General features: G+C 36.9%; 3 protein-coding genes across 3 annotated transcripts; 1 reads left to right on the forward strand and 2 right to left on the reverse strand.

Moving 5' to 3' along the window:
- The first annotated feature begins 3,594 nt into the window (after positions 1 to 3,594).
- LOC102606618 (receptor-like protein EIX2) lies at positions 3,595 to 6,585 on the forward strand. The gene has a single exon (XM_006470401.2). The coding sequence runs from the start codon at positions 3,595 to 3,597 to the stop codon at positions 6,583 to 6,585; it is 2,991 nt and encodes a 996-aa protein (XP_006470464.2).
- A 991-nt stretch (positions 6,586 to 7,576) lies between these two features.
- On the reverse strand, positions 7,577 to 8,519 carry LOC127900262 (receptor-like protein EIX2). The gene is made up of 2 exons (XM_052434865.1): positions 8,133 to 8,519; positions 7,577 to 7,885 (listed from the first exon to the last, which is right to left on the reverse strand). The coding sequence occupies exons 1-2, from the start codon at positions 8,517 to 8,519 to the stop codon at positions 7,577 to 7,579; spliced, it is 696 nt and encodes a 231-aa protein (XP_052290825.1).
- Positions 8,457 to 10,472, reverse strand: LOC107175888 (receptor-like protein EIX1). The gene has a single exon (XM_015527691.2). The coding sequence runs from the start codon at positions 10,470 to 10,472 to the stop codon at positions 8,649 to 8,651; it is 1,824 nt and encodes a 607-aa protein (XP_015383177.2). The 3' UTR covers positions 8,457 to 8,648.
- Between the last annotated feature and the right edge of the window lie 10,768 nt (positions 10,473 to 21,240).

The raw sequence follows: 21,240 nt of genomic DNA on the forward strand, positions 1-21,240 counted from the left end.
GGGGAAGCGAAAATCTCTTGGGATTACAGTACCCATGATCTCGGCTGATAATAGAGACTCTTCATCTAGCATTATCCTCCAACTCGGGGGCTTTCTCTTGCCCTGAATCTCCTCCATCACCTGCGCCAATCTGCGCACCTCCCCCTCCAATTCTACAGTACGGTCAGGATCGGGCGCAGCTACCTGATCTCGCTCCTGCTAGGCATTCTGCAGCCGCTGTCTGAGCTCTCCTTTATCAACATTGGCTTCTCGGCCATCAACTTTCAGTACTCGTCTGGAGCGAGGTTGGTCTCTTCCTTCATCCACGCGCTCCCCTAGAACCCGACCAGTATTTCTATGGGAATACACCCCATAGGGTTGGTCTACCGGTGGAGGAATTTCCTCAACTCTACGCCTCCGGAAGCTGGGTTCTGCCTCAACTTCATCTCTCCCCACGGGGGTTTCATAGTCCCTTCTCCGCTCATCCCTCAGCTCATGCAATATGGCCGTGAGAGTTTTCATTTGTTTCTCCATCCGTTCCATTCGATCTTGCATCATCCTCTCTCTAGCTTCATTTGCTATCTCTCGAAGAGTGATTGTTTCACCAGTTTCATTGTCGCCACCTAGAGGATCCTTCCTTGATATATCCATAATCGATTGTTCGCTGCTTCTCCGATGACTACTAATTTGGTGGTAGCTTTTTATCCAGCTCCCCAGATACGGCGCCAAAATGTTGATGCTGAAATCTGCTCGCCCTTTGCCCGACCAGATCTTTCCACCAACGTTTACATAGTTAGTAGAGAAGATGTTACTTTCTTCTTGTTCTGACTATTGCTTAAGCCACTAGAGTTGGAATCACCCTTCCTTCTCTTACTAAACCTGCGTTCACAAAAAGATGGATCAGAGATGCCGGTGGTTTTACCGGCGTAAACCCTCCGATGCCTAAGTCAGCACAAGGTGTTTACGGAAAAACGGTGCAATTTAGATTCTATGATTGTTTGTAATCTGCTCAAAAGTTCGTATAGAAAATGATTTGGTTTCAATTTGGCAGAGCTTTCCCTTCTCTCTGTTTTTCTATCCATTTCTTCATTGATTTCTTCCTCTTTTATAGCCGTTGTCCCACGTTTCTGTTCACCCTTCATCCCCCCTTTTTCGGGTAGTGGCAGCCCCTCATGGGACTCCAACTGCTACATTGTGGGCAAACGTAGGACACCGTGTCTCCCTCAACGGTTCTGGGAAAAGCGCAACTGTCGTGATTTTGTGAGATCGTGTTCCCGCTCTTTGGGGAATGGGTATCTGCTCAGTATATGTCTCTGGTCGGTATATTCCTCTGGCTGATGCTCGTCTCTGGTCGGCCCACGTTTGTAGAAGGCTCATTATCAATGTTCTGCTCATACCATTCGGCTGAGGTGGTCCACCCCAAGGTGGGGATGATGGCATGACTGAGCTGGTGCTCTTATTTACTTAACAATATGGACTCCGACTGCACAGTTCGTTCGCTGTGTTTATACAACGACAATTTTTCTGGAGAGTGGCTTTCATTTCTGAAGAACTGCAAGCAATTGCTTGTTCTTAGTCTACGAAATAATAAATTTTCTGGGAAAATTCTGGTATAGATAGGTGATAACCTGTCATATTTAAAAGTTTAGTGTTCGATCCAACCATTTCCAAGGAAACATGCCCAGACAACTTTTTAATCTGCGAAAGCTTCAAGTGCTCGACTTATCTCAGAACCATGTCTCTGGCACCAAACCCAGGTGTTTCTAGAATTTATCTGCAATGACTCAAAATGAGTGTTCAAAAGCTATCATCACATATTCATTTCCTATTTCCTTAACCAGTGATATGGGTGGTGATGCGGCCAACTATCAAGATGAAGTATCATTGATATGGAAAGGAATAGATTCCAGGTACAAGAATGCCTTGGGACTTGTAAAGAGCATAGATCTTTCGAACAACAAATTATCTGGGTAACTTCCGGAAGAATTTATGAGTGTTATAGGATTGACCTCCTTGAATTTATTAGGAAATTATCTGACTGGACCAATCCCTGCATAGATTGGTAAGTTAAGTTTGCTGAATTCACTCGACTTGTTGAAGAACCTGCTTACAGGTGGAATTCCTGAAAGTTTTTCTCAGTTAAATTCTCTTGGCGTCTTGGACTTGACGAATAAGAACTTGTCAGGTAAAGTGCCATCTAACACAGAACTACAGCGTTTCGATGCCTCTTCATACATGGGAAATCCAGAAATTTGTTGATCCCCTTTGCCAAAAATTTGTCCAGGAGAAGAACCAGTTCAGGTTCCTACCACAACTGTGCACACTGAGTGAGGAAGGATTCATTACTCGAGGTTTTTACGTGAGCATGCTTCTTGGATTCATTATATGCTTCGGGGAATTTTATGCTATCTTCGCGTTGTAACAGGCTTAGGGGATATGCCTATTTCCTTTTCTTGAACGATATAGGAGATGAGATCAACATCTTGGCAGCTGTGAATGTGGCCAAATTACAGCGGCAGTTTTGGAGCTAAGTCGTAACATTTCTTTCTCAATTTAGCCTTTAGCTTTATCTGAAGTAAAAGATAGATGGTATTTCACTTCTTTCATTCTTTTGCTTTTTCCAATGTTTTTTTTCAAATTTAAAAGTGAAAGATCCTTAGTTTATCATTTCCTAGTTCACAGTTTCTGTTTCTCTTTTCAATGTGAAACCCTGTTTTCTTGGTTCCACAAACAAATTTGATTGTCTACTTGGTTCCACAAACCCTTTTTTTTTTTTTTTAATAATGAATTTCAGTGGAATGCACCAGGAATAATCTTTAGCAAGAGTTTGTGATAAAATTGTTCAAGAACCTAAACATTTTCGTTTAACAATGTGATCGTAATAGAATTGGCTGTTTCTAGCCATTTTGTAGTCTTATGCAATTAATTTCAAAGTGATTGAACTTTCTCCAGATTTGATACGTTGCATGATTCTATTATTCGTCATTTCTCTTACCCATATTCTGTAATAATCTGAAATCTAACCCCCAATCCGTTTAGTTGAATTAAATGTCGGTTAATCTTGTAAAGTGTAAACCCTAAGGAAAAGTAATTAATTCCATAGTTATAGGGTTGAATGATTCTATTCTGATTTCAGACTTATTCTATTCAAAGAAATAATATATAATCTCTGCAAGGAAATTTCTCCAGCAGATGATTATCTTTAGCTTCATGTGAAAGTAATAGAATATGTGTTTTAAAAGCTCAGGTGTTGACAAAGGAAGCACATTTTATCACTTCGTGGTCAATGATTCCACGAACGATCCAAAAAGAAACAGGATTATTTGATCTCACTCAAGAGAAACTTTATTGAAATTTCAAGGTAATGACACTATTCTATTCAGTTAAACAGAAGTTGCTGCGACGTGTTGAAAATTTTGCATTCCGGGTTTTTAAAATGGAGAAAACGAAGACTTCCTCTGTCAGTGACTTAAATTTTAATTTTTTTTTTTTTTCCCTGGAGGAATGTTTTAAGTGAACTGAAAGGTATGAAGTGATTATGCTGAGCTTAAGAAAGGTCAAAAGGCTATCAAAACAATTTTGCAAGCTTTTCTATTCATCTTGATTGATACAGACATGAGCACAATCATGAGTGAAAGTACTGTTCAGATTTTCTTCTACGCCCTTATGTTGCTTTTAGCCTTCGGATTCAATTCAGGAGTTGCAGAAGCAGGCATGAAATGCATAGAGAAGGAAAGGCAAGCTCTGCTTATGTTCAAACAAGGTCTTGTAGATGACTGCGGTTATCTCTCTTCCTGGGGGAGTGATGAGGGCAGAAAAGATTGCTGCAAGTGGAGCGGTGTTCAATGTAGCAATCGAACCGGTCACGTAATCATGCTCAATCTTAAATACAAAGTTGACCCTGTATGTCCAAACCGGCCCTTGAGAGGTAACATCAATTCTTCATTGCTTGAATTGCAACACTTAAATTATTTAGACCTGAGTGTCAATGATTTTCTTGGAAATCCAATTCCAGAGTTCATTGGCTTCTTTACCAAATTAAGGTTCCTTGATCTCTCCCTTGCAAATTTTAGTGGTAGAATCCCTTATCAGCTTGGAAACCTCACAAACTTGCAATCTTTGAACTTAGGATACAATAGTTTATATGTCAGCAAATTTGGGTGGCTTTCTCATCTCAATAAACTGACACAACTTGATCTGGATTTTGTCGACCTTAGCGAAGCCTCTGATTGGTTGCAAGTAATCACTAGTCTTGCGTCACTCAGGGACTTGTACTTAGCATCGTCTACTCTTCCGAGTATCAATCGTCCATCTCTCTCCTCAATGAATTCTTCTACATCTCTTGCCCTTCTTGATCTTTCTTCCTGTGGTCTCTCTAATTCAGCTTACCATTGGCTGTTCAAAATCAGCAGCAACCTTCTTGCTCTTGATCTCAATAGCAACCAGTTGGCTGGTCCCATTCCCGATTATGCTTTCTCAAACATGACTGCTCTTCAGCACCTTAACCTCTCTTTGAATCAAATTTCTGCAATTTCAAAGTCCTTCGGAAATATGTGTGGTTTGAAAACATTACATTTATTTTACAACAACCTTACTGGACAACTTCCAGAGCTATTTCTCAACTTGTCTGGTTGCTCCAAAAATTCATTGGAGATTTTAAAGTTGGGAGGGAACAAGCTTACAGGGTCATTGCCTGATATCACGGAGTTTTCGTCCTTGCAAGAATTGCATCTTTTCGACAACAAATTGGATGGTTCTTTTCCAGAGAAATTTATGAAACCTTCACCGCTCGTCATATTGAACTTGGATGGAAATCAGCTTTGGGGATCATTACCTGATCTTTCAGTCTTTCCGTTCCTGACACGTTTAGATGTCAGTGACAGCCGATTAAATGGAACAGTAAGTGAAGGTCTTGGACGGCTTTCCAAGCTGGAATTTTTGGATCTTTTTGGAAATTCCTTGGAAGGTATGATCACTGAATCTCACGTGTCAAATCTCTCGAAATTGAAGTATATGGACTTTTCTTTCAACTCTCTAGCTCTGAATTTCAGTTTCGGTTGGTTTCCTCCTTTCCAGCTTGAGTACATCGGTTTGCTGAATTGCAAATTGGGACCTCATTTTCCAAAATGGCTCCAAAGTCAAAAGAATTACTACTTTCTTGATATCTCAGATACTGAAATCTCAGATGCTGTTCCCAGTTGGTTTTGGGACCTTTCTCCCAATCTATATTATTTAAATCTCTCTCATAACCACTTGGAAGGCACAGTGCTGGATTTATCATTGAATTATGCTGGGTATCCCGGTATTGATCTCAGTTCCAATGATTTTGAAGGTCCAGTACCACCAGTTCCTGGCAATGTAACATCATTAAATCTTTCTAACAATAAGTTTTCAGGGCCAATTTCTTCCTTGTGTTCAATTTCTGGAGAGTATTTTAGCTATCTTGATGTCTCGGATAACCTGCTGTCAGGAGAGCTCCCTGATTGTTTGCTGCGGTGGCAAGCTTTAGCTGTTCTGAATTTGGCAAACAATAATTTTTCTGGAAATTTTCTGAACTTTGTGGGTTCTGCATGCCCATTGGAATCATTCAATGTGCGCAATAACAGCTTTGTTGGAGAAATTCCTCCTTCCTTGAAGAAGTGCAACGAGCTGAAGATTATTGATGCTGGAGATAACAAATTTTCTGGGACAATACCGGCGTGGATAGGAGATACCCTACCAAAATTGGCAATTCTTAGCCTGCGGTCGAATCAGTTTCATGGAAGCATACCTCGAAACCTTTGTCAGCTATCAAAGATCCAATTACTGGACTTCTCTTTGAACAGTATTTCAGGAGCCATACCGAAGTGCATCAACAATCTAACTGAAATGGTTGAAAAAGCGAGTTCCAATTCTACCATTACGCATATATATGTTTATTACCGCAGTGCCACCCTGGATGGTTTTGTATCCAAGTACGATGACGTAGCAGTAATAGTATGGAAAGGAACTGATCAACAGTACAAGAAGACCCTGGGACTTGTAAAGAGCATTGATCTTTCAAGCAACAAGTTACATGGAGAAATTCCTGAGGAAATCACCAGTCTTGGAGGATTAATATCCTTGAACTTGTCAAGAAATGCTTTAACTGGACCGATCGCATCAAAAATTGGTCAGTTAAATTTGCTAGATTCTCTTGACTTGTCAAACAATCAGCTTACTGGTGAAATACCTGAAAGCTTGTCGCTGCTGAACTACCTCGGTGTATTGGACTTATCAAACAACAACTTGTCAGGAAAAATTCCTTCAAGCAACAAACTACAGGGATTTGATGCCTCTGCATATGCAGGAAATCTTGAACTTTGTGGTTCTCCTCTTCCAGTAAAGTGTCCGGAGGATGAACCAGCTCAATCCCCGGCCATCACTATGCAGCACAGTGAGGATGGGATCGTAAGTACGGGTTTTTATGTCAGTGTGGCTCTAGGCTTCATTGTAGGATTCTGGGGATTTGTCAGCTCTCTACTGTTGAACAGGTCATGGAGACGTGCTTACTGGCAGTTTTTAGACCATACAAAGGAAAGGCTCTGCACTAACACGGTACCCAATGCAGCTAAACGACAGAGATGAACTAATAGGCCAACGGCTGAATTGTAACTCTTTGTCTCGCTCCGTATCTCTTTGTTATGGTAACTTGTTCTTAATTACTGAAGGCCTTCCTGAGGTAGTAAATTTTAATCTTTTCATGCCTTCTTGTTCTCAAAGTGTTTGAAATGTTGATTTTCTGAAGGCTGACTAAGAGCCCTTAAAATTTACATAGCTTTTCGTTGCTTTTTCTTTTTTCCCAATTGGATGCCACTTACAGAAATATAAGAACTCCTGCTAATCTCTCTTTGTAATTGTTTCGATCGATTTCATTTTTTTTCTTTCTACTGCTAAACTTCGAATCCAAGACACAACAGAGGCAGATGTCATCGGTGCGCTGACTAATGAGAGTTAGAAATCCCATTTAAAAAAAAAAAAAAATACTGTCATTCTTTTATTTTTGCAAGTCAGATGAATCTAAATTTTAACAATTGGAAACTTTGGAGCGTTGCTAAAAGGTTAACCCATGTTTAGCTGTATCGTGAAAATCAGAAGCATTTTGCTACCTTTGTTTCCTTAAATTATTGCTTGCATGGCCAGTACAGAGACAGATAACCACAAAACTATACTAAAGTAATTGAATGGCATTACAAGCAGACTACAGAACCACTTATGCTACTATCAGTTTATTTAGGCAAAATCCCTGCTGTGTGTAAACAACTCTATACAAATCCGTGGCTGCAGAGCATTCAGGGTCCTTGTAATTCCACTGCACCAATTACACGCTATGCTTACAATCCTATATTATGTTCATACACAAAGCTTCCCACTGCCTTCGTCTTCAGAAGATAGCTAGGCATCTTTTGGCATTGCAGCAACTAAGGAAAAAGAATATGATAGAGCACATTAGCAGCTACAGGGTACATCAATTAGACGTAGAACAAGTTAAACATTGACAGAGTTACTTACCAATTATCTTCCAATCTGCTGCAGCGAATTGAACGTACTCACTACTGTGAAGAAATAGACTTGTTCTTCATATCCGAAAATATTCATATCTCCATGAACTGTTCAGAAGTATGGTGCCACAAACTCCCCAGAAGCCTGCAATGAATCCAAGAACTATGCTAACATAAAATCCTGTGGTTATGATTCCGTCCTCGCTGTCGGTAATGGCCGGATCTTGAGCTTGTTCTTCTCCTGGACATTTATTGGGAAGGGGGAGACCACAAAGCTCGGGATTTCCACTATATGTGGAGGCATCAAAACTCTGTAGTTGAGTACTTGATGGTATTTTTCCTGTCAAGTTGTTATTCGACAGATCCAAGACACCAAGAAGACTCAACTGAGAAAGGCCTTCAGGTTGCACGCATAAGCATGTTCTTCGACAAGTCAAGTGAATTCAACAGAGTCAGCCCACCAATTTTTGAGGGAATTGGTCCGGTTAAACTGTTTTTGGATAGGTTCAAGGAGATCAATCCCACAAGGCTCGTTACTTCAGGAATTTCCCCGTATAATCTGTTGCTCGAAAGATCTATGCTTTTTACTAGTCCAAGTGTGTTTCGATATTCCGAATCTTTTCATTTCCACACCAGAAATGCATGGTCATTGTAATAGTCTGTACGAAGAGGATATCTAATCATTGCATTTGAACTCTTGTTTGCTGTCATTGCTGTTAAATTGTTGAGGCATTGTGGTACAGTTCCTGAGATATTGTTTTGAGATAAGTCCAAAACTTGAATCCTTTGCAAATGACAAACTTGTACAGGCACTCTTCCATGGAAGTTATTGGATCGCAAACTGAGAACAACCAAATCGGGTAGACTATCACCAATCCATGCTGGTATTATTCCAGAAATTTTGTTGTGTCCTAGATCAAGAACTGTCAACTGTGTGAAACTCTTCACAGATGAAGGTAACTCTCCAATGAAACTGTTGTTGCGTAAATGCAATGATAGCATCATACAATTGAAGTCCATTGAGTCTGGAATTTTGCCAGAAAACTTATTGTTTGCCAAATTCAAAACTGTTAGTTTTTGAAAATTCTTTGAACAATTAGGAAGCTCTCCAGATAATAGGTTATCTGAGAGGTCTAAATACCTAAAATGCTAATCACTAATCTGACATAAGAAAGAAAGTGATCCAGAAAACATATTTTTGAAGAGAATTAAAGATGTTACAGTAAGAGGAATTGGTGGTATTTTACCCTCGAAACTATTTGCACTGAGATCGATTTCAGGAGGATATGCTGTAAACTTCTGTGATAAATCTGGTAACATGCCTGTGAAGTGGTTATGTGAGAGATTTAAATAATAAAGATTTGGAGAGAGATCCCAGAACCAATTGGGGACAGTGTCTGAAATTTCAGCAGCAGAGACATCAAGCTCTGAAAACTTATTTTGAGTTTGGAGCCATTTTGGAAACTGAGGCCCCTGTTTGCAAGCACCCAATCTAATGATATTGAGCTCAAAGGAAGGAACCCAACCAGAGCCGAAGTTTAAAATCAGTGAATTATGAGATAAGTCCAAATATGTTAATCTCGAGAGATTTGATAGATGGGCTTCGGTGACCATACCTTCCAAAGAATTTGAAGCAACATCCAAGAGCTCGAGCTGGGACAGCTGTCCTATACTCTTGGTCAAGGTTCCAGTGAACCTGTTGTTGTTAAGATATAGTACTTTCATGGACAAAAAGACACTGAAATCAGGTAATGAGCCCCCAAGTTGATTGCTATCGAGCTCCAGTATGCTAAGATTTGATTGTTGTCCAAAACTTCTTGGAAAAGAACCATCAAGCATATTGTCATAAAGATGCAATTCTTTCAAAGATGAAAACAAAGTAATATCAGGTAATGAACCACGTAGCATGTTGCTGTTTAATTGCAAAATCTCTAATGTGTCTCTGCTACAATTGGACAGTTTGAGAAATAGATTGGGTAAGAGATCAGTGAGATTGTTGCTATCTTGATATAAAGCCCTCAATCTGCACAAGTTCCTAAAGGATTTTGGAACACTGACTAGTTGGTTATTACTAAGATCAAGATATGACAGAGAAGTTGGGTTCGGAAAAGCAGAATCAGGAATGGAGCCTTGTAACTTGTTAGAAGAGAGATCAAGATAAACAAGACTGCTACTAGAGTTGAACAGCCAGTAGTACACTGAATTAGACACATCATTCAGAGAGAGATCAAGATGAGCAAGAGATCTGGAAGAATTACTGAAGGAAACAGAAGAAGAAGCTATGACTGATGGAAGATTGCACCCTCTTAATTGCAACTCCGTTAAAGAAGGAAGTTGGCTAACTACTTGCAGCCAATCTGTTGCTTCTCCAAGATTAACTTGATTTAGACGAACGTGTTCCAAGAAGGAGAGCTGAGAAAGCCACTCAAGCTTCTTAGAAAGCATGTCAAAGTTAAAGCTGAGATCAAGATACTGCAAGCTTGTTAGATTCCCAAGTTGATACGGAACTCTCCCAGTGAAACCGGCATTGGAGAGATCAAGATGCCTTATATTTTTAAGGGAGCCAATGAATGCTGGGATTTGCTTTCCTCCAAAATCATTGTATTTCATGTTCAAATAATTCAAGTGCTGCAGTCCAATCAAGGAAGAACTGATGTTACCTCTCAAGGGCATGTAAGATCTGAACTGAAGATTGAGCATGGTAACGTGCCCAGTTTGATTGCTACAGCTGACACCTCTCCATTTGCAGCAATCTTTTTTGTCATCTTCGTTTCCCCATGAAGAGAGATGACCATATTCATCAATAAGGCCTTGTTTGAACATTAGAAGAGCTTGCCTTTCCCTTTCTATGCACTTTATGTCAGCATCTCCTTCTCCTGTGCTTAATCCAACCGCAGGTTTCATGCACAGCGAAAGCAAAATGAAGACGAAGAGCAGTTGAAGAGACCTGCATCTGCCACCACCGATTACCATAATGACCATCAAAATAAAAATTGTGAAGAGTGTAAATTGCATAATCTTCTTTATTCAGGCCTTAGGGCCAAAAGGTTATTGACGGACTAATTTATATAGATAAAGATAATGGCATTTAGGTACCTTCATCTATTTTACGAAAAAAAATTGATAAATAAAAAGATGCAAGTTTCAACAGGCTTATCAGTTTTAGGTTTCGTTATACGTATTTGAATTTTGACACTTGGAAGTCGCCCATCTGAGGAGGTAAAAAAAATATTTCCTGTTTTGAAAATTTGATACAGATGACATTGACAGATAAGAGAACATATCTAAATTTACATACTACGTTTGAACTCAAGTTCATTAAACTGAATAAAATACGGACATATTTCCCAGCTGAGAAATATATATTTATTAAGACCATTTGAGTGCCAAACCGATCAAGAGATGATAGGAATGTTAAAAAAGAATCAACGGATCAAACACAGCATTGTATATTTGCGTGTCAATACAGGTGTGACTATTATACTTACAAGTCAATATCGAAGAAATTGCATAGAAACTACTTAATTGAAATTGCAATGTTCTACTCTGGCTCACAGGGCTAACTTATGCTACAAGCAGTGCATTTTCGAAACAAATTTTATTACAAAATTTGTCACTGGAGAGAACTCCGGATGCTTTCTGGCACACAGGCACATTCTTTACGAAGCTACCAACGGTGTCCATAATTTGAAGACAGATGATACATAGGATGCGTTGCAGATGCCACTGTGTACAATAAGTTAAAAACAGATGCCACTGTGTACAATAAGTTAAAAACAACACACATCCAGCCTTTCATTCTAGGACAAAGCACATAGGAGTTCAGTACCACTTCATTCGAGAAGTAGTGGAAGATGGAAATGTAGATTTGCAGAAAATTCATACCAAAGAGAACCTAGCAGATGTTATGATCAAGTCAATTAATACTGACAAGTTTATATGGAGTAGATCCTCTTGTGGCCTAGCAGAGACGTAAGCAGTATAATAATGGCGAAGCAGAAATGATGGTGTGAAGATTGATCGATTCTCAATCAAATCTCCAAGTGGGAGAATGTCAAAAATGGTTATTACAAATCTAGAAGCCAACCGTTCTAGATGTAGCCCATTTTAAATGCCGAAATTGTTGACGAAAAAAAGAAGAATTTGGCAATAGTAAATTTGGAATGAAGAAAAAGTAGAAAGAAGAAGATGGAAGAAGAAGAAAGGGTGCCGTCCAAGGAAAAAAATTATTATTTTAATAGCCAATTTTGGCTATAAAAAGGGAAGTTCCCCATCGGCTTAGTGCATCCAATTTTTCAGTTTTATTTCTTCTTCTTTACAGAGAAAGTGAGAGTATTTTAAGATTTTTAACAAACTCTTGAGTGATTAGTGATTTGAGAGTTTGGGTGTATTGAGATTTTGGGTAGTGAGCTAAAATACCACAATACTTGTAATTCCTTTTCACTAGTAAAATATTTTCCTACTGTCTTCACCCGTGGACGTAGGCTAAAAGCCAAACCACGTAATTTCTTGGTGTCCTCTTTGTGCTTGTTCTTTATTTTTCTTCCAATTTCATTTTAGTTGTGGCCCTGCTTCACCCATCAATTTTCTAACAGTGGTATCAGAGCTAATGGTTGTATTTTTTGGAGTCGAGGGTACTATTCACGTAAAAGTATTATTCACATATATGGTACTATTCACATATACGGTTACTGTTCACGTGAAACGGTGGAAGCCGATCCTAGCAAAGTTAGTTCGTGGTGAAAAGCGATGGCGGCAAAATACAAAATTGAGAAGTTCAACGGAAATAATTTTTTATTGTGAAAAATGAAGATGAAAGCTGTATTGAGGAAAAATAATTGCTTGGCAACAATTGGAGAAAGGCTCATGGAGATAACTGATGACAAGTGGAATGAGATAGACGGCAACGCCATTTCTGATCTACACTTGGCACTTACGGATGGAGTGTTATCCAGTGTGGCAGAGAAAAAGACAGCAAAGGAAATATGGGATACTCTCACAAAATTGTACGAGGCCAAGTCATTACACAACAAAATTTTCTTGAAGAGGAAACTTTATACTCTTTGAATGGTGGAATCTACAACGGTGACTGACCATATCAACACCTTGAAGACTCTATTTTCACAACTCACAACTCACAACGTTGGGTCATAATATAGAGGAAAATGAACGTGCGGAGCTTCTACTTCAAAGTCTACCAGATTCGTATGATCAACTCATCATCAATTTAACGAACAACAACCAAGCAGATAATCTAATTTTCGATGATGTTGCGGCCTCCGTATTAAATGAGGAGAGCAGGCGGAAAAATAAGGAAGATAGACAAGCAAGTTCACAGCAAGCAGAAACATTATTGGTGACGAGAGAGAGATCAACGGAACGTGGCCCCAGTGGGAGTCTCAATCATTGTAGGTCAAAATCAAAAAGTAAAAAGAATGTCAAATGCTACAATTGTGGCAAGAAAGGGCACGTCAAGAAAGAGTGTTGGAGTAACCAGAAGAGAAAAGAGGGTAAAGAACCTGAGTCATCAAATACTCATGGGTGTATAGCAAGCACCTTGGATGATGGCGAAATTATCTACAGCGAAGCAACAACTGTTTCAGAAGGCAGAAAACAGTTATCTGACGTCTGGCTTATAGATTCAGGAGCGACCTGGCACATGACCTCTTGGAGAGAATGGTTCCACACATATGAACCTATCTCAGGAGGATCTGCATATATGGGTGATGATCATGCCTTGGAAATCGCTAGCATTGGTACTATCAAAATTAAAATATTTGATTGTACAATTCGCACAATTGAGGAAGTACGGCATGTAAAAGGCTTGAAGAATAATTTATTGTCTCTGGGACAAATAGATAATCATAGATGCAAAACTCATGTGGAGAATGAAATTATTAAGATTGTTAAAGGTACGCTTGTATTGATGAAGGCAGAAAAGATCGGTGCTAATCTATTCATACTTAAAGGAGAAACACTACAGGAGGCTGATGCGTGTGTCGCATCAAAGAGAAAAGAGTCAACGATGATATGGCATCTCAAACTCGGCCACATGTCGGAATAAAGTTTGAAGATTCTGTCTGAGCGAAAATTGCTTCCAGGGCTCAAATCGGTAAGCTTACCATTTTACGAGCATTGTGTTACAAGTAAGCAGCATAGATTAAAATTCAGTAGATCTATTACTAGAAGTAAATGCATTCTAGATTTGGTTCATTCTGATATTTAGGAATCACCAGACATATCCATGGGAGGTGCAAAGTACATGATGACTTTCATTGATGATTATTCCATGATATGTTGGGTGTATCCAATTAAGAAAAAGTCAGATATATTTTTAGTGTTTAAAGAATACAAAGCGCGGGTAGAACTTGAATCCAGCAAAATGATCAAGTGCTTGAGGACAGATAACGGTGGAGAGTATACAGACGACGAGTTTCGATAAGCTTGTGTTACAAGTAAGCTTACCATTTGGCGAGTATTGTGTTACAAGTAAGCAGTATAGATTAAAGTTCAGTAGATCTATTACTAGAATTAAATGCATTCTAGATTTGGTTCATTCTGATGTTTGGGAATCATTAGACATATCCATGAAAGGTGCAAAGTACATGGTGACTTTCATTGATGATTATTCCTTGATATGTTGGGTGTATCCAATTAAGAAAAAGTCAGATATATTTCTAGTGTTTAAAGAATACAAAGCGCTGGTAGAACTTGAATTCGAAAAAATGATCAAGTGCTTGAGGACAGATAACAATAGAGAGTATATAGACGACGAGTTTCTTACTTTCTATAAGCAAAAAGGTATTCAGAGTCAGTTCACAGTGGCATATACTCCTCAACAAAATAGAGTGGCAGAGCGGATGAACAGGACTCTTACAGAATGAATAAGAGCTATATTGAGGACTGTTGGTCTACCCAATTCATTCTGGGCAGAAGCAGCCAAAACTGCATGTTATATAGTAAATCGGTCGCCATCCACAGTAATTGGGTTGAAGACAGCGATAGAGATATGGAATGGAAAGCCAGCTGATTACTCATACCTACATGAATTTAGATGTCATGTATACGTGAGGTAAAATGCCCAAGAAAGAACAAAGTTAGATCCAAAATCTATGAGGTGTATCTTTTTAGGGTATACTGATGGAGTAAAGGGGTATTGTCTGTGGGACCCCACTGCCCACAAGATTATCATCAGCAAAGATGTTATCTTTGTAGAAGATCAACTGTAAAGGAGAGATGAGGATGATAGCATTGTAAAAGAAAAGTCAGAGACTGTACCAGTATATTTGAAAAATAATCTGGAAAAAAAATATTTAGATTCTTCTGAAGCAGCAACAGATCACGAGGAAAAAGAACCAGTCGAGTTCGAGGCTCCAGAAGTTCATCGGTCAACTCATAAAAGACGACCGCCAGCGTGGCACTCGGAGTATGTCACAAAGATCAATATTGCATACTGTCTTATAACAGAGGATAGAGAGTCATCAACTTTTCATGAAGCTTTAAACAGCTTAGATGTTGTTTTGTGAAAGATAGCAATGCTGGAATAAATTGAAGCTCTACATAAGAATAAGACATGGGAACTTGTACCACTACTACACGGGAAAAAAAAAGCCATTGGAAATAAATGGGTCTACAAGATCAAACGTAATGGCAATGACCAAGTGGAGCGGTATCGTGCAAGATTGGTGGTGAAAATATATGCTCAGAAAGAAAGTATTGACTTTAACGAGATATTTTCTCCAGTGGTTCGACTTACAACAGTCAAAATAGTCTAGGCAATGTGTGCTATATTTGACCTACATCTAGAGCAGTTATATATAAAAACTGCATTTCTTCATGAAGAATTTAAAGAAGAAATTTATATACTCCAACCAGAAGGTTTTGCTGAAAGTAAAAGGAGAACTTGGTTTGTAAGTTGAACAAATATTTATACGGTCTCAAATAGGCGCCGAGGTGTGGGTATAAGAGATTTGATTCCTTCATCATGAGCTTTGGATACAACAGACTCAGTTCAGACCATTGTACATATTATAAGAGGTTTGAAAATAATGATTATCATTTTGCTATTGTATGTGGATGACATGTTGGTTGCAGACCCCAACAAAGATCGAGTCAAAGAATTAAAGGCACGGTTGGATAGGGAGTTTGAAATGAAGGACTTGGGACCAACAAATAAGATTCTAGGGATGCAAATTCACCGAGACAGAAATAATAAGAGGATTTGGCTTTCTCAGAAGAACTACTTGAAGAAAATCTTGCGGCGCTTCAATATGCAAGATTGTAAGCCAATTTCTACCCCACTTCCTGTTAATTTCAAGTTATCCTCAAGTATGTGTCCTACCAACGAAGCAGAGAGGAAGGAGATGTCTCGAGTACCGTATGCATCAGCAATGAGAAATTTGATATTCGCTATGATTTGTACAAGACCAAACATTGCACAAGCAGAGAGAGTAGTCAATCGATACATGATGAATCCTAGTGGAGAGCATTGGAAAGTTGTGAAGAGGATTCTGAGATACATTAGAGGAACCTCTGATGTTGCATTATGTTATGGAGAATCAGAATTTACTATCAGGGGCTATGTGGATTCAGATTTTGCAAGAGACCTTAATAAAAAGAAATCCACTAATGGCTATGTATTTACATTTGCGGGAGGAGTTGTAAGTTGGGTTTCGAAACTGCAAACTGTTGTGGCTTTATCTACAACAGAAGGTTACACAAGCTTGCAAGGAAGTTATTTGGATACAAAGGTTATTAGAGGAGCTCAAACACAAACAAGAGAAAATTCATGTATTTTGTGACAGTCAGAGTGCCTTGCACATTGTAAGGAATCCAGTCTTTCATTCTAGGACAAAGCACATAGGAGTTGAGTATCACTTTGTTCGAGAAGTAGTGGAAGATAGAAATGTATATTTTCAGAAAATTCATACCAAAGAGAACCTAGCAGATATTATGATCAAGTCAATTAATACTGACAAGTTTGTATGGAGTAGGTCCTATTGTGGCCTAGCAGAGACGTAAGCAGTATAACAATGGCGAAGCAAAAATGATAGTGTGGAGATTGATCGATTCTCAATCAAATCTCCAAGTGGGAGAATGTCAAAAATGGATATTGCAAATCTAGAAGCCAACCGTTCTAGATGCAGCCCATTTTGAATGCCGAAATTATTGAAGAAAAAAAGAAGAATTTGGAAATAGTAAATTTGGAATGAAGAAAAAGAAAAAAGAAGAAGATAGAAGAAGAAGAAAGGGTGCCGCCCAAGGAAAAAAATTATTATTTTAATAGCTAATTTTGGCTATAAAAAGGGGAGTTCCCCGTCAGCTTAGTGCATCTAATTTTTCAGTTTTATTTCTTCTTCTTTAAAGAGAAAGTGAGAGTATTTTAAGAGTTTTAACAAACTCTTGAGTGATTAGTGATTTGAGAGTTTGGGTGTATTAGGATTTTAGGTAGTGAGCTAAAATACCACAATACTTGTAATTCTTTTTCACTAGTAAAATATTTTCCTTCTATTTTCGCCCGTAGAAGTAGGCTAAAAGTCAAACCATGTAATTTCTTGGTGCCCTCTTTGTGCTTGTTCTTTATTTTTCTTTCAATTTCATTTTATTTGTGACCCTACTTCACCCATCAATTTCCTAACATGACAGCAAATTGAAAAATTAAGAGAGTTATCTTACCATTAGCTTCTGCGTTGCCGATTCAACTTGGTCATATTTACCGCTATGAAGACGTAGAGCTTATCTTTCATATTGTTTAAATACCGAAAATATGTGAATCTCTATGACCTCTTCAATAGTAAGATACCATAAACTCCCCAGAAGGCTATGACGAATCCAAGTACTACACTGATGTAAAAGTCTTGAGTTATGAATCCATCTTCACTATTATCAGGTGCAAGAATGCCTGGATCTTTAAGTGTGCCTTCTTTGGGCATTTGTTTGAAAGAGGTGAACTGCAAAGCCTCAGATTTCTCATAAATGATGAGGCATCGAAACTCTGTAGTTGAATGACAAAGGGAACTTTTCCAAACAAGTTATTACTGGATTAAGTTCAAAACCCCAAGGAGGTGCAACTAAGAAAAACTTTTTAAAAATTTCACATGTAGGTATGTTCTATGACAAGTCAAGTGAGTTCAACAAAGTTAATTGATAAAATCTTGGAGGGATTAGTCCAATTAAACCGTTTTTGAATAAGTTCAAGGAGATTAAGATCTTCCTTATTGACGTTGAAATCCGATTAAGTCGGTTAGCAGTTAAATATCGGACTTCTGAGTCGGTATTAAATATATTTGTTGGGAAAGCAGCTTACCAATCATCAAGGATGCCCTGCGACCACTAGCGGATAACTCGTAAACACTTGAAATCGCAGAGAACGATTAGAGGCACGGAAGTTTTTCTAGCATTAACCCTCTGATGCTCAAGTAAGTTTATGAGTTTACAACAATTTATAAGAAAAATAATATAAATAACTTTTGGTTTTTTATGAAGAAATAATCTCAAAAAGATGTAATAGAGTTGAACCTCTGTCTTTATTAATTCCCCTAGGAATTTTTACAAATGGTGAAATTTTGCCCCCAATGTGTTTGTGATCAAAAGATGGAATTATTGGAAGGGTTTTTCTTTTTTCTTTTTTTATCCAAAGAAAGACTGATCTTCATCATGGAAAAGTCCTCTTTTTTTCCATCCCTAAGACAGAGATAGAGAGCTAGGTTGGTTGACCACCCCGCCATAAGTGCATGTCTTCTCCACTTTGTACCAAACAAATCGGCCTAGGCTGACCCGTTCCACTTCTTTTGTCTCTTTCCAATTTATTTTATTATTATTAAAATAAAAGGATAAAACAAAAAGAAAGTGGGCTTACTAAACTCACCCAAACACCAAAGGACTAAATAAAAAGAAAGTGGGCTTACTAAGCTCACCCAAAGACCACTCTCCTAATTTCTAGTTTTAAGAGTGAACGAATTAATACTGGAAACTATAAAGTTTAAAGAAATATCGAGGTGACTTTCATGAGTTGGTTGAGGGTTGTTGAAATTAACCTCACTATGGGCGAGAAATTTGAGCAAGTTTCAAGTTTATACCTTACCTTCCAAAGTTTTTAAGCTTATAACATTTTGCTAACTTGAGCAATTTTAAGCAACTTTTGTTAATTTAAGATTTTTATGTCTTGCCTAGAGCAAGTTTTAAGACTTTTAATCTTTTACTGACTTAAGCAAATTTAAGCAACTCTTGTCAGTTTAAGATTTTATACCTTATCTCGAATAGGCTTTAAGGTTACGTTTGACACACATGATTGGATTGGACTAATTATTAGGATTGGACTGAATTATATTGGATTGGATTAAGTTGGATTATATTATATAGTCTTATGTTTGGTACAATACTAGATGAGACTATGTTAAATTATATTTAAATAATATTAAATAGCATTTAAGTTGATATTTTAATATAAATATCAATTATTTATGAAATTTTATAATCATGATTAAAATAAATTTAAAAAGCGATTACTAGGAAAATTAAATATATTGTAAATAATTATTGGGTAGTCATAATATAATAAACAAATAAAAATTAAATATTTATAATTTTTATCAAATACTTAAAAATTTTATATAAAAATTACTAGGAAAATTACATATATTGTAAATAATTATTGGGTAGTCATAATATAATAAACAAATAAAAATAGATAAAACAAATTAAATGTTTAACTAATTTTTATCAAATACTTAAAAATATTATATAAAATCAATTAATTAACGGTATTATTAATTTTGATGATTATTTTCAATATTATATTAGTGATTATTAAATTAATGCAATAAATAATTAAACATTTAATTTTATCAATAAATTATTAAATATACAAGTAACGAAAATTTAATCTCAAAAGTTAGCAAAAGTAAAAGTATCAATTAAATTAGAACATAGATAATACATAAAATTAAGTTTTAAGTAAATCACAATAATTAATTAATTAATTAATTAATACTAGGTATAAATAAAAATCTCAAAAATGAAAAACTTTTTTATCCTAACTAAACCCATGTGTAAATTAGAATTATTAATCCCATGATTTTAGGATTAAATTCAAATTTAGTCCCCTTTAATCCAACCCAACTAAGCTCGTCAAACATGGGATAAATATTTAATTACAAAATTAGCCTACTCCCATACGTAATCCTAACATCCAAACATGGCCTAAGGCTTTTAACCTCTTATTGACTTAAGCAATCTTAAACAACTCTTATCAATTTTAGGTTTTATGCCTTCCCAGGAACAGGTTTTAAGACTTTTAACTTTTTTACTGACTTCTTTGCTTTTTCCCGTGTCTTATAAAATATTAATAAATTTCATTTGAAAATTTTACTTGGCATCTCAATGTTACCCTAGCTCTCCTTTCATAAACCGTTCTCACATTGGGCAAGTTTTAAATAATCAAGTTGATTAAGTTATATCATTAGCCCTTATAAGAGTTCAATCATTTAATAAGTTATCCTCATTTTGCGTGGTAGGAATTAGAGAAATATTTTAAATTTTCATGGAAAATTACATATATGTAAATTAAAATATAATTTTTGACATATTCTGATTCCTGCAAATGTGTGCTTTCAGTATGTTCTCATTTGAGGGTTTTGCTTTAAATCTTAAATATGGATTTGTCCTGCAACTAACTAGCTGTAATTGATCATCAAAAATTTGTTTTTTGACCTGTAACTTATAAATTGTCCAAAAAATAGCTCAGCATTTATATCTGGTGTGTTAGCCATTTATATATATCCATGGGCCATTTGATGGATAAGCATATTGCTTGTACTCCATTATTATCAATAATATATTGATTTATCAGTATGATAAAGGTCCTCTGCTAAAGATCCATAGTATCATTTATTGTTGCTATGAATATCGAAATTTAACTATAAAATAAAGCATAGCATTTTAGAATACGAAATCAGAAAAGAGATGGTAGTTTAAACCATTAAACAAAATCATATCATTATATCAAAGGTATATGGTGCTGTGATAATATAGAGCTAAACTATATATGCTATAACATATAATTGTTGTACTAGAAAATGGCTAACGATGACGAGTCAAAACCCGATCTAGTAGATATCTTAAGTCAATAAACAGATATAAAGGGTAAATATAAAATTGAGGTTAAAGAAGAAGTGCACCTAATCTGAATTTTAAGAATTCTGTAGTGAACTGAATTTCATACTAGAATTTTTCTGAATGCTTTCCCTGCATATTCTATACACGAAAACGAGCTACATGGTTGAGTTATAAGGTGTAAGACCAGCAAAAAATATCTTGAAGAAACCAAAGATTTATGGATTTTTTATTCTTATCCCCAAATAGGTTTAGATGTATGAGTAACCTGTATTTAAGAACTTGAACATTGATAATGCCGCAAATCAATTATTCTTTTGAACAGACTTTAGGTCTAGAGTCCAATGAAACGAGAATAAACAATCAAGGAACGTAAATATGTCACCAACAAAAAAAAATGATGGTAACAGCATTACAAATCTAAGTAGCCAAAACAAAGCTTACTGTTACTTGTTTAAGACATTATGCGAAGCATGTTGTGGGCAAATATAAAATAAATTCATTTGTAAGTGCAATAGAATGCTATCTTACTCAAACAATTATGAATGAAGCCCATTCTGGCAAGCTGATTTCATAAGAAAATATTTTCAACGAATTCCAAAAGATAACATTCAATTCTTTCATCAAG

This window comes from Citrus sinensis, chromosome 2 (genome assembly GCF_022201045.2).
Source record: "Citrus sinensis cultivar Valencia sweet orange chromosome 2, DVS_A1.0, whole genome shotgun sequence".
NCBI lineage: Eukaryota > Viridiplantae > Streptophyta > Magnoliopsida > Sapindales > Rutaceae > Citrus > Citrus sinensis.

Excerpts from the sequence above, each read along its gene's own strand:
- LOC102606618 (XM_006470401.2), top strand. The coding sequence starts at position 3,595 with ATGAGCACAATCATGAGTGAAAGTACTGTTCAGATTTTCTTCTACGCC.
- LOC127900262 (XM_052434865.1), bottom strand. The coding sequence starts at position 8,519 with ATGGACTTCAATTGTATGATGCTATCATTGCATTTACGCAACAACAGT. Across the intron at positions 7,886-8,132 it reads ACAATGACCATGCATTTCTG|TTGAGTCTTCTTGGTGTCTT; the intron begins GTGTGGAAATGA and ends GGCCTTTCTCAG.
- LOC107175888 (XM_015527691.2), bottom strand. The coding sequence starts at position 10,472 with ATGGTAATCGGTGGTGGCAGATGCAGGTCTCTTCAACTGCTCTTCGTC.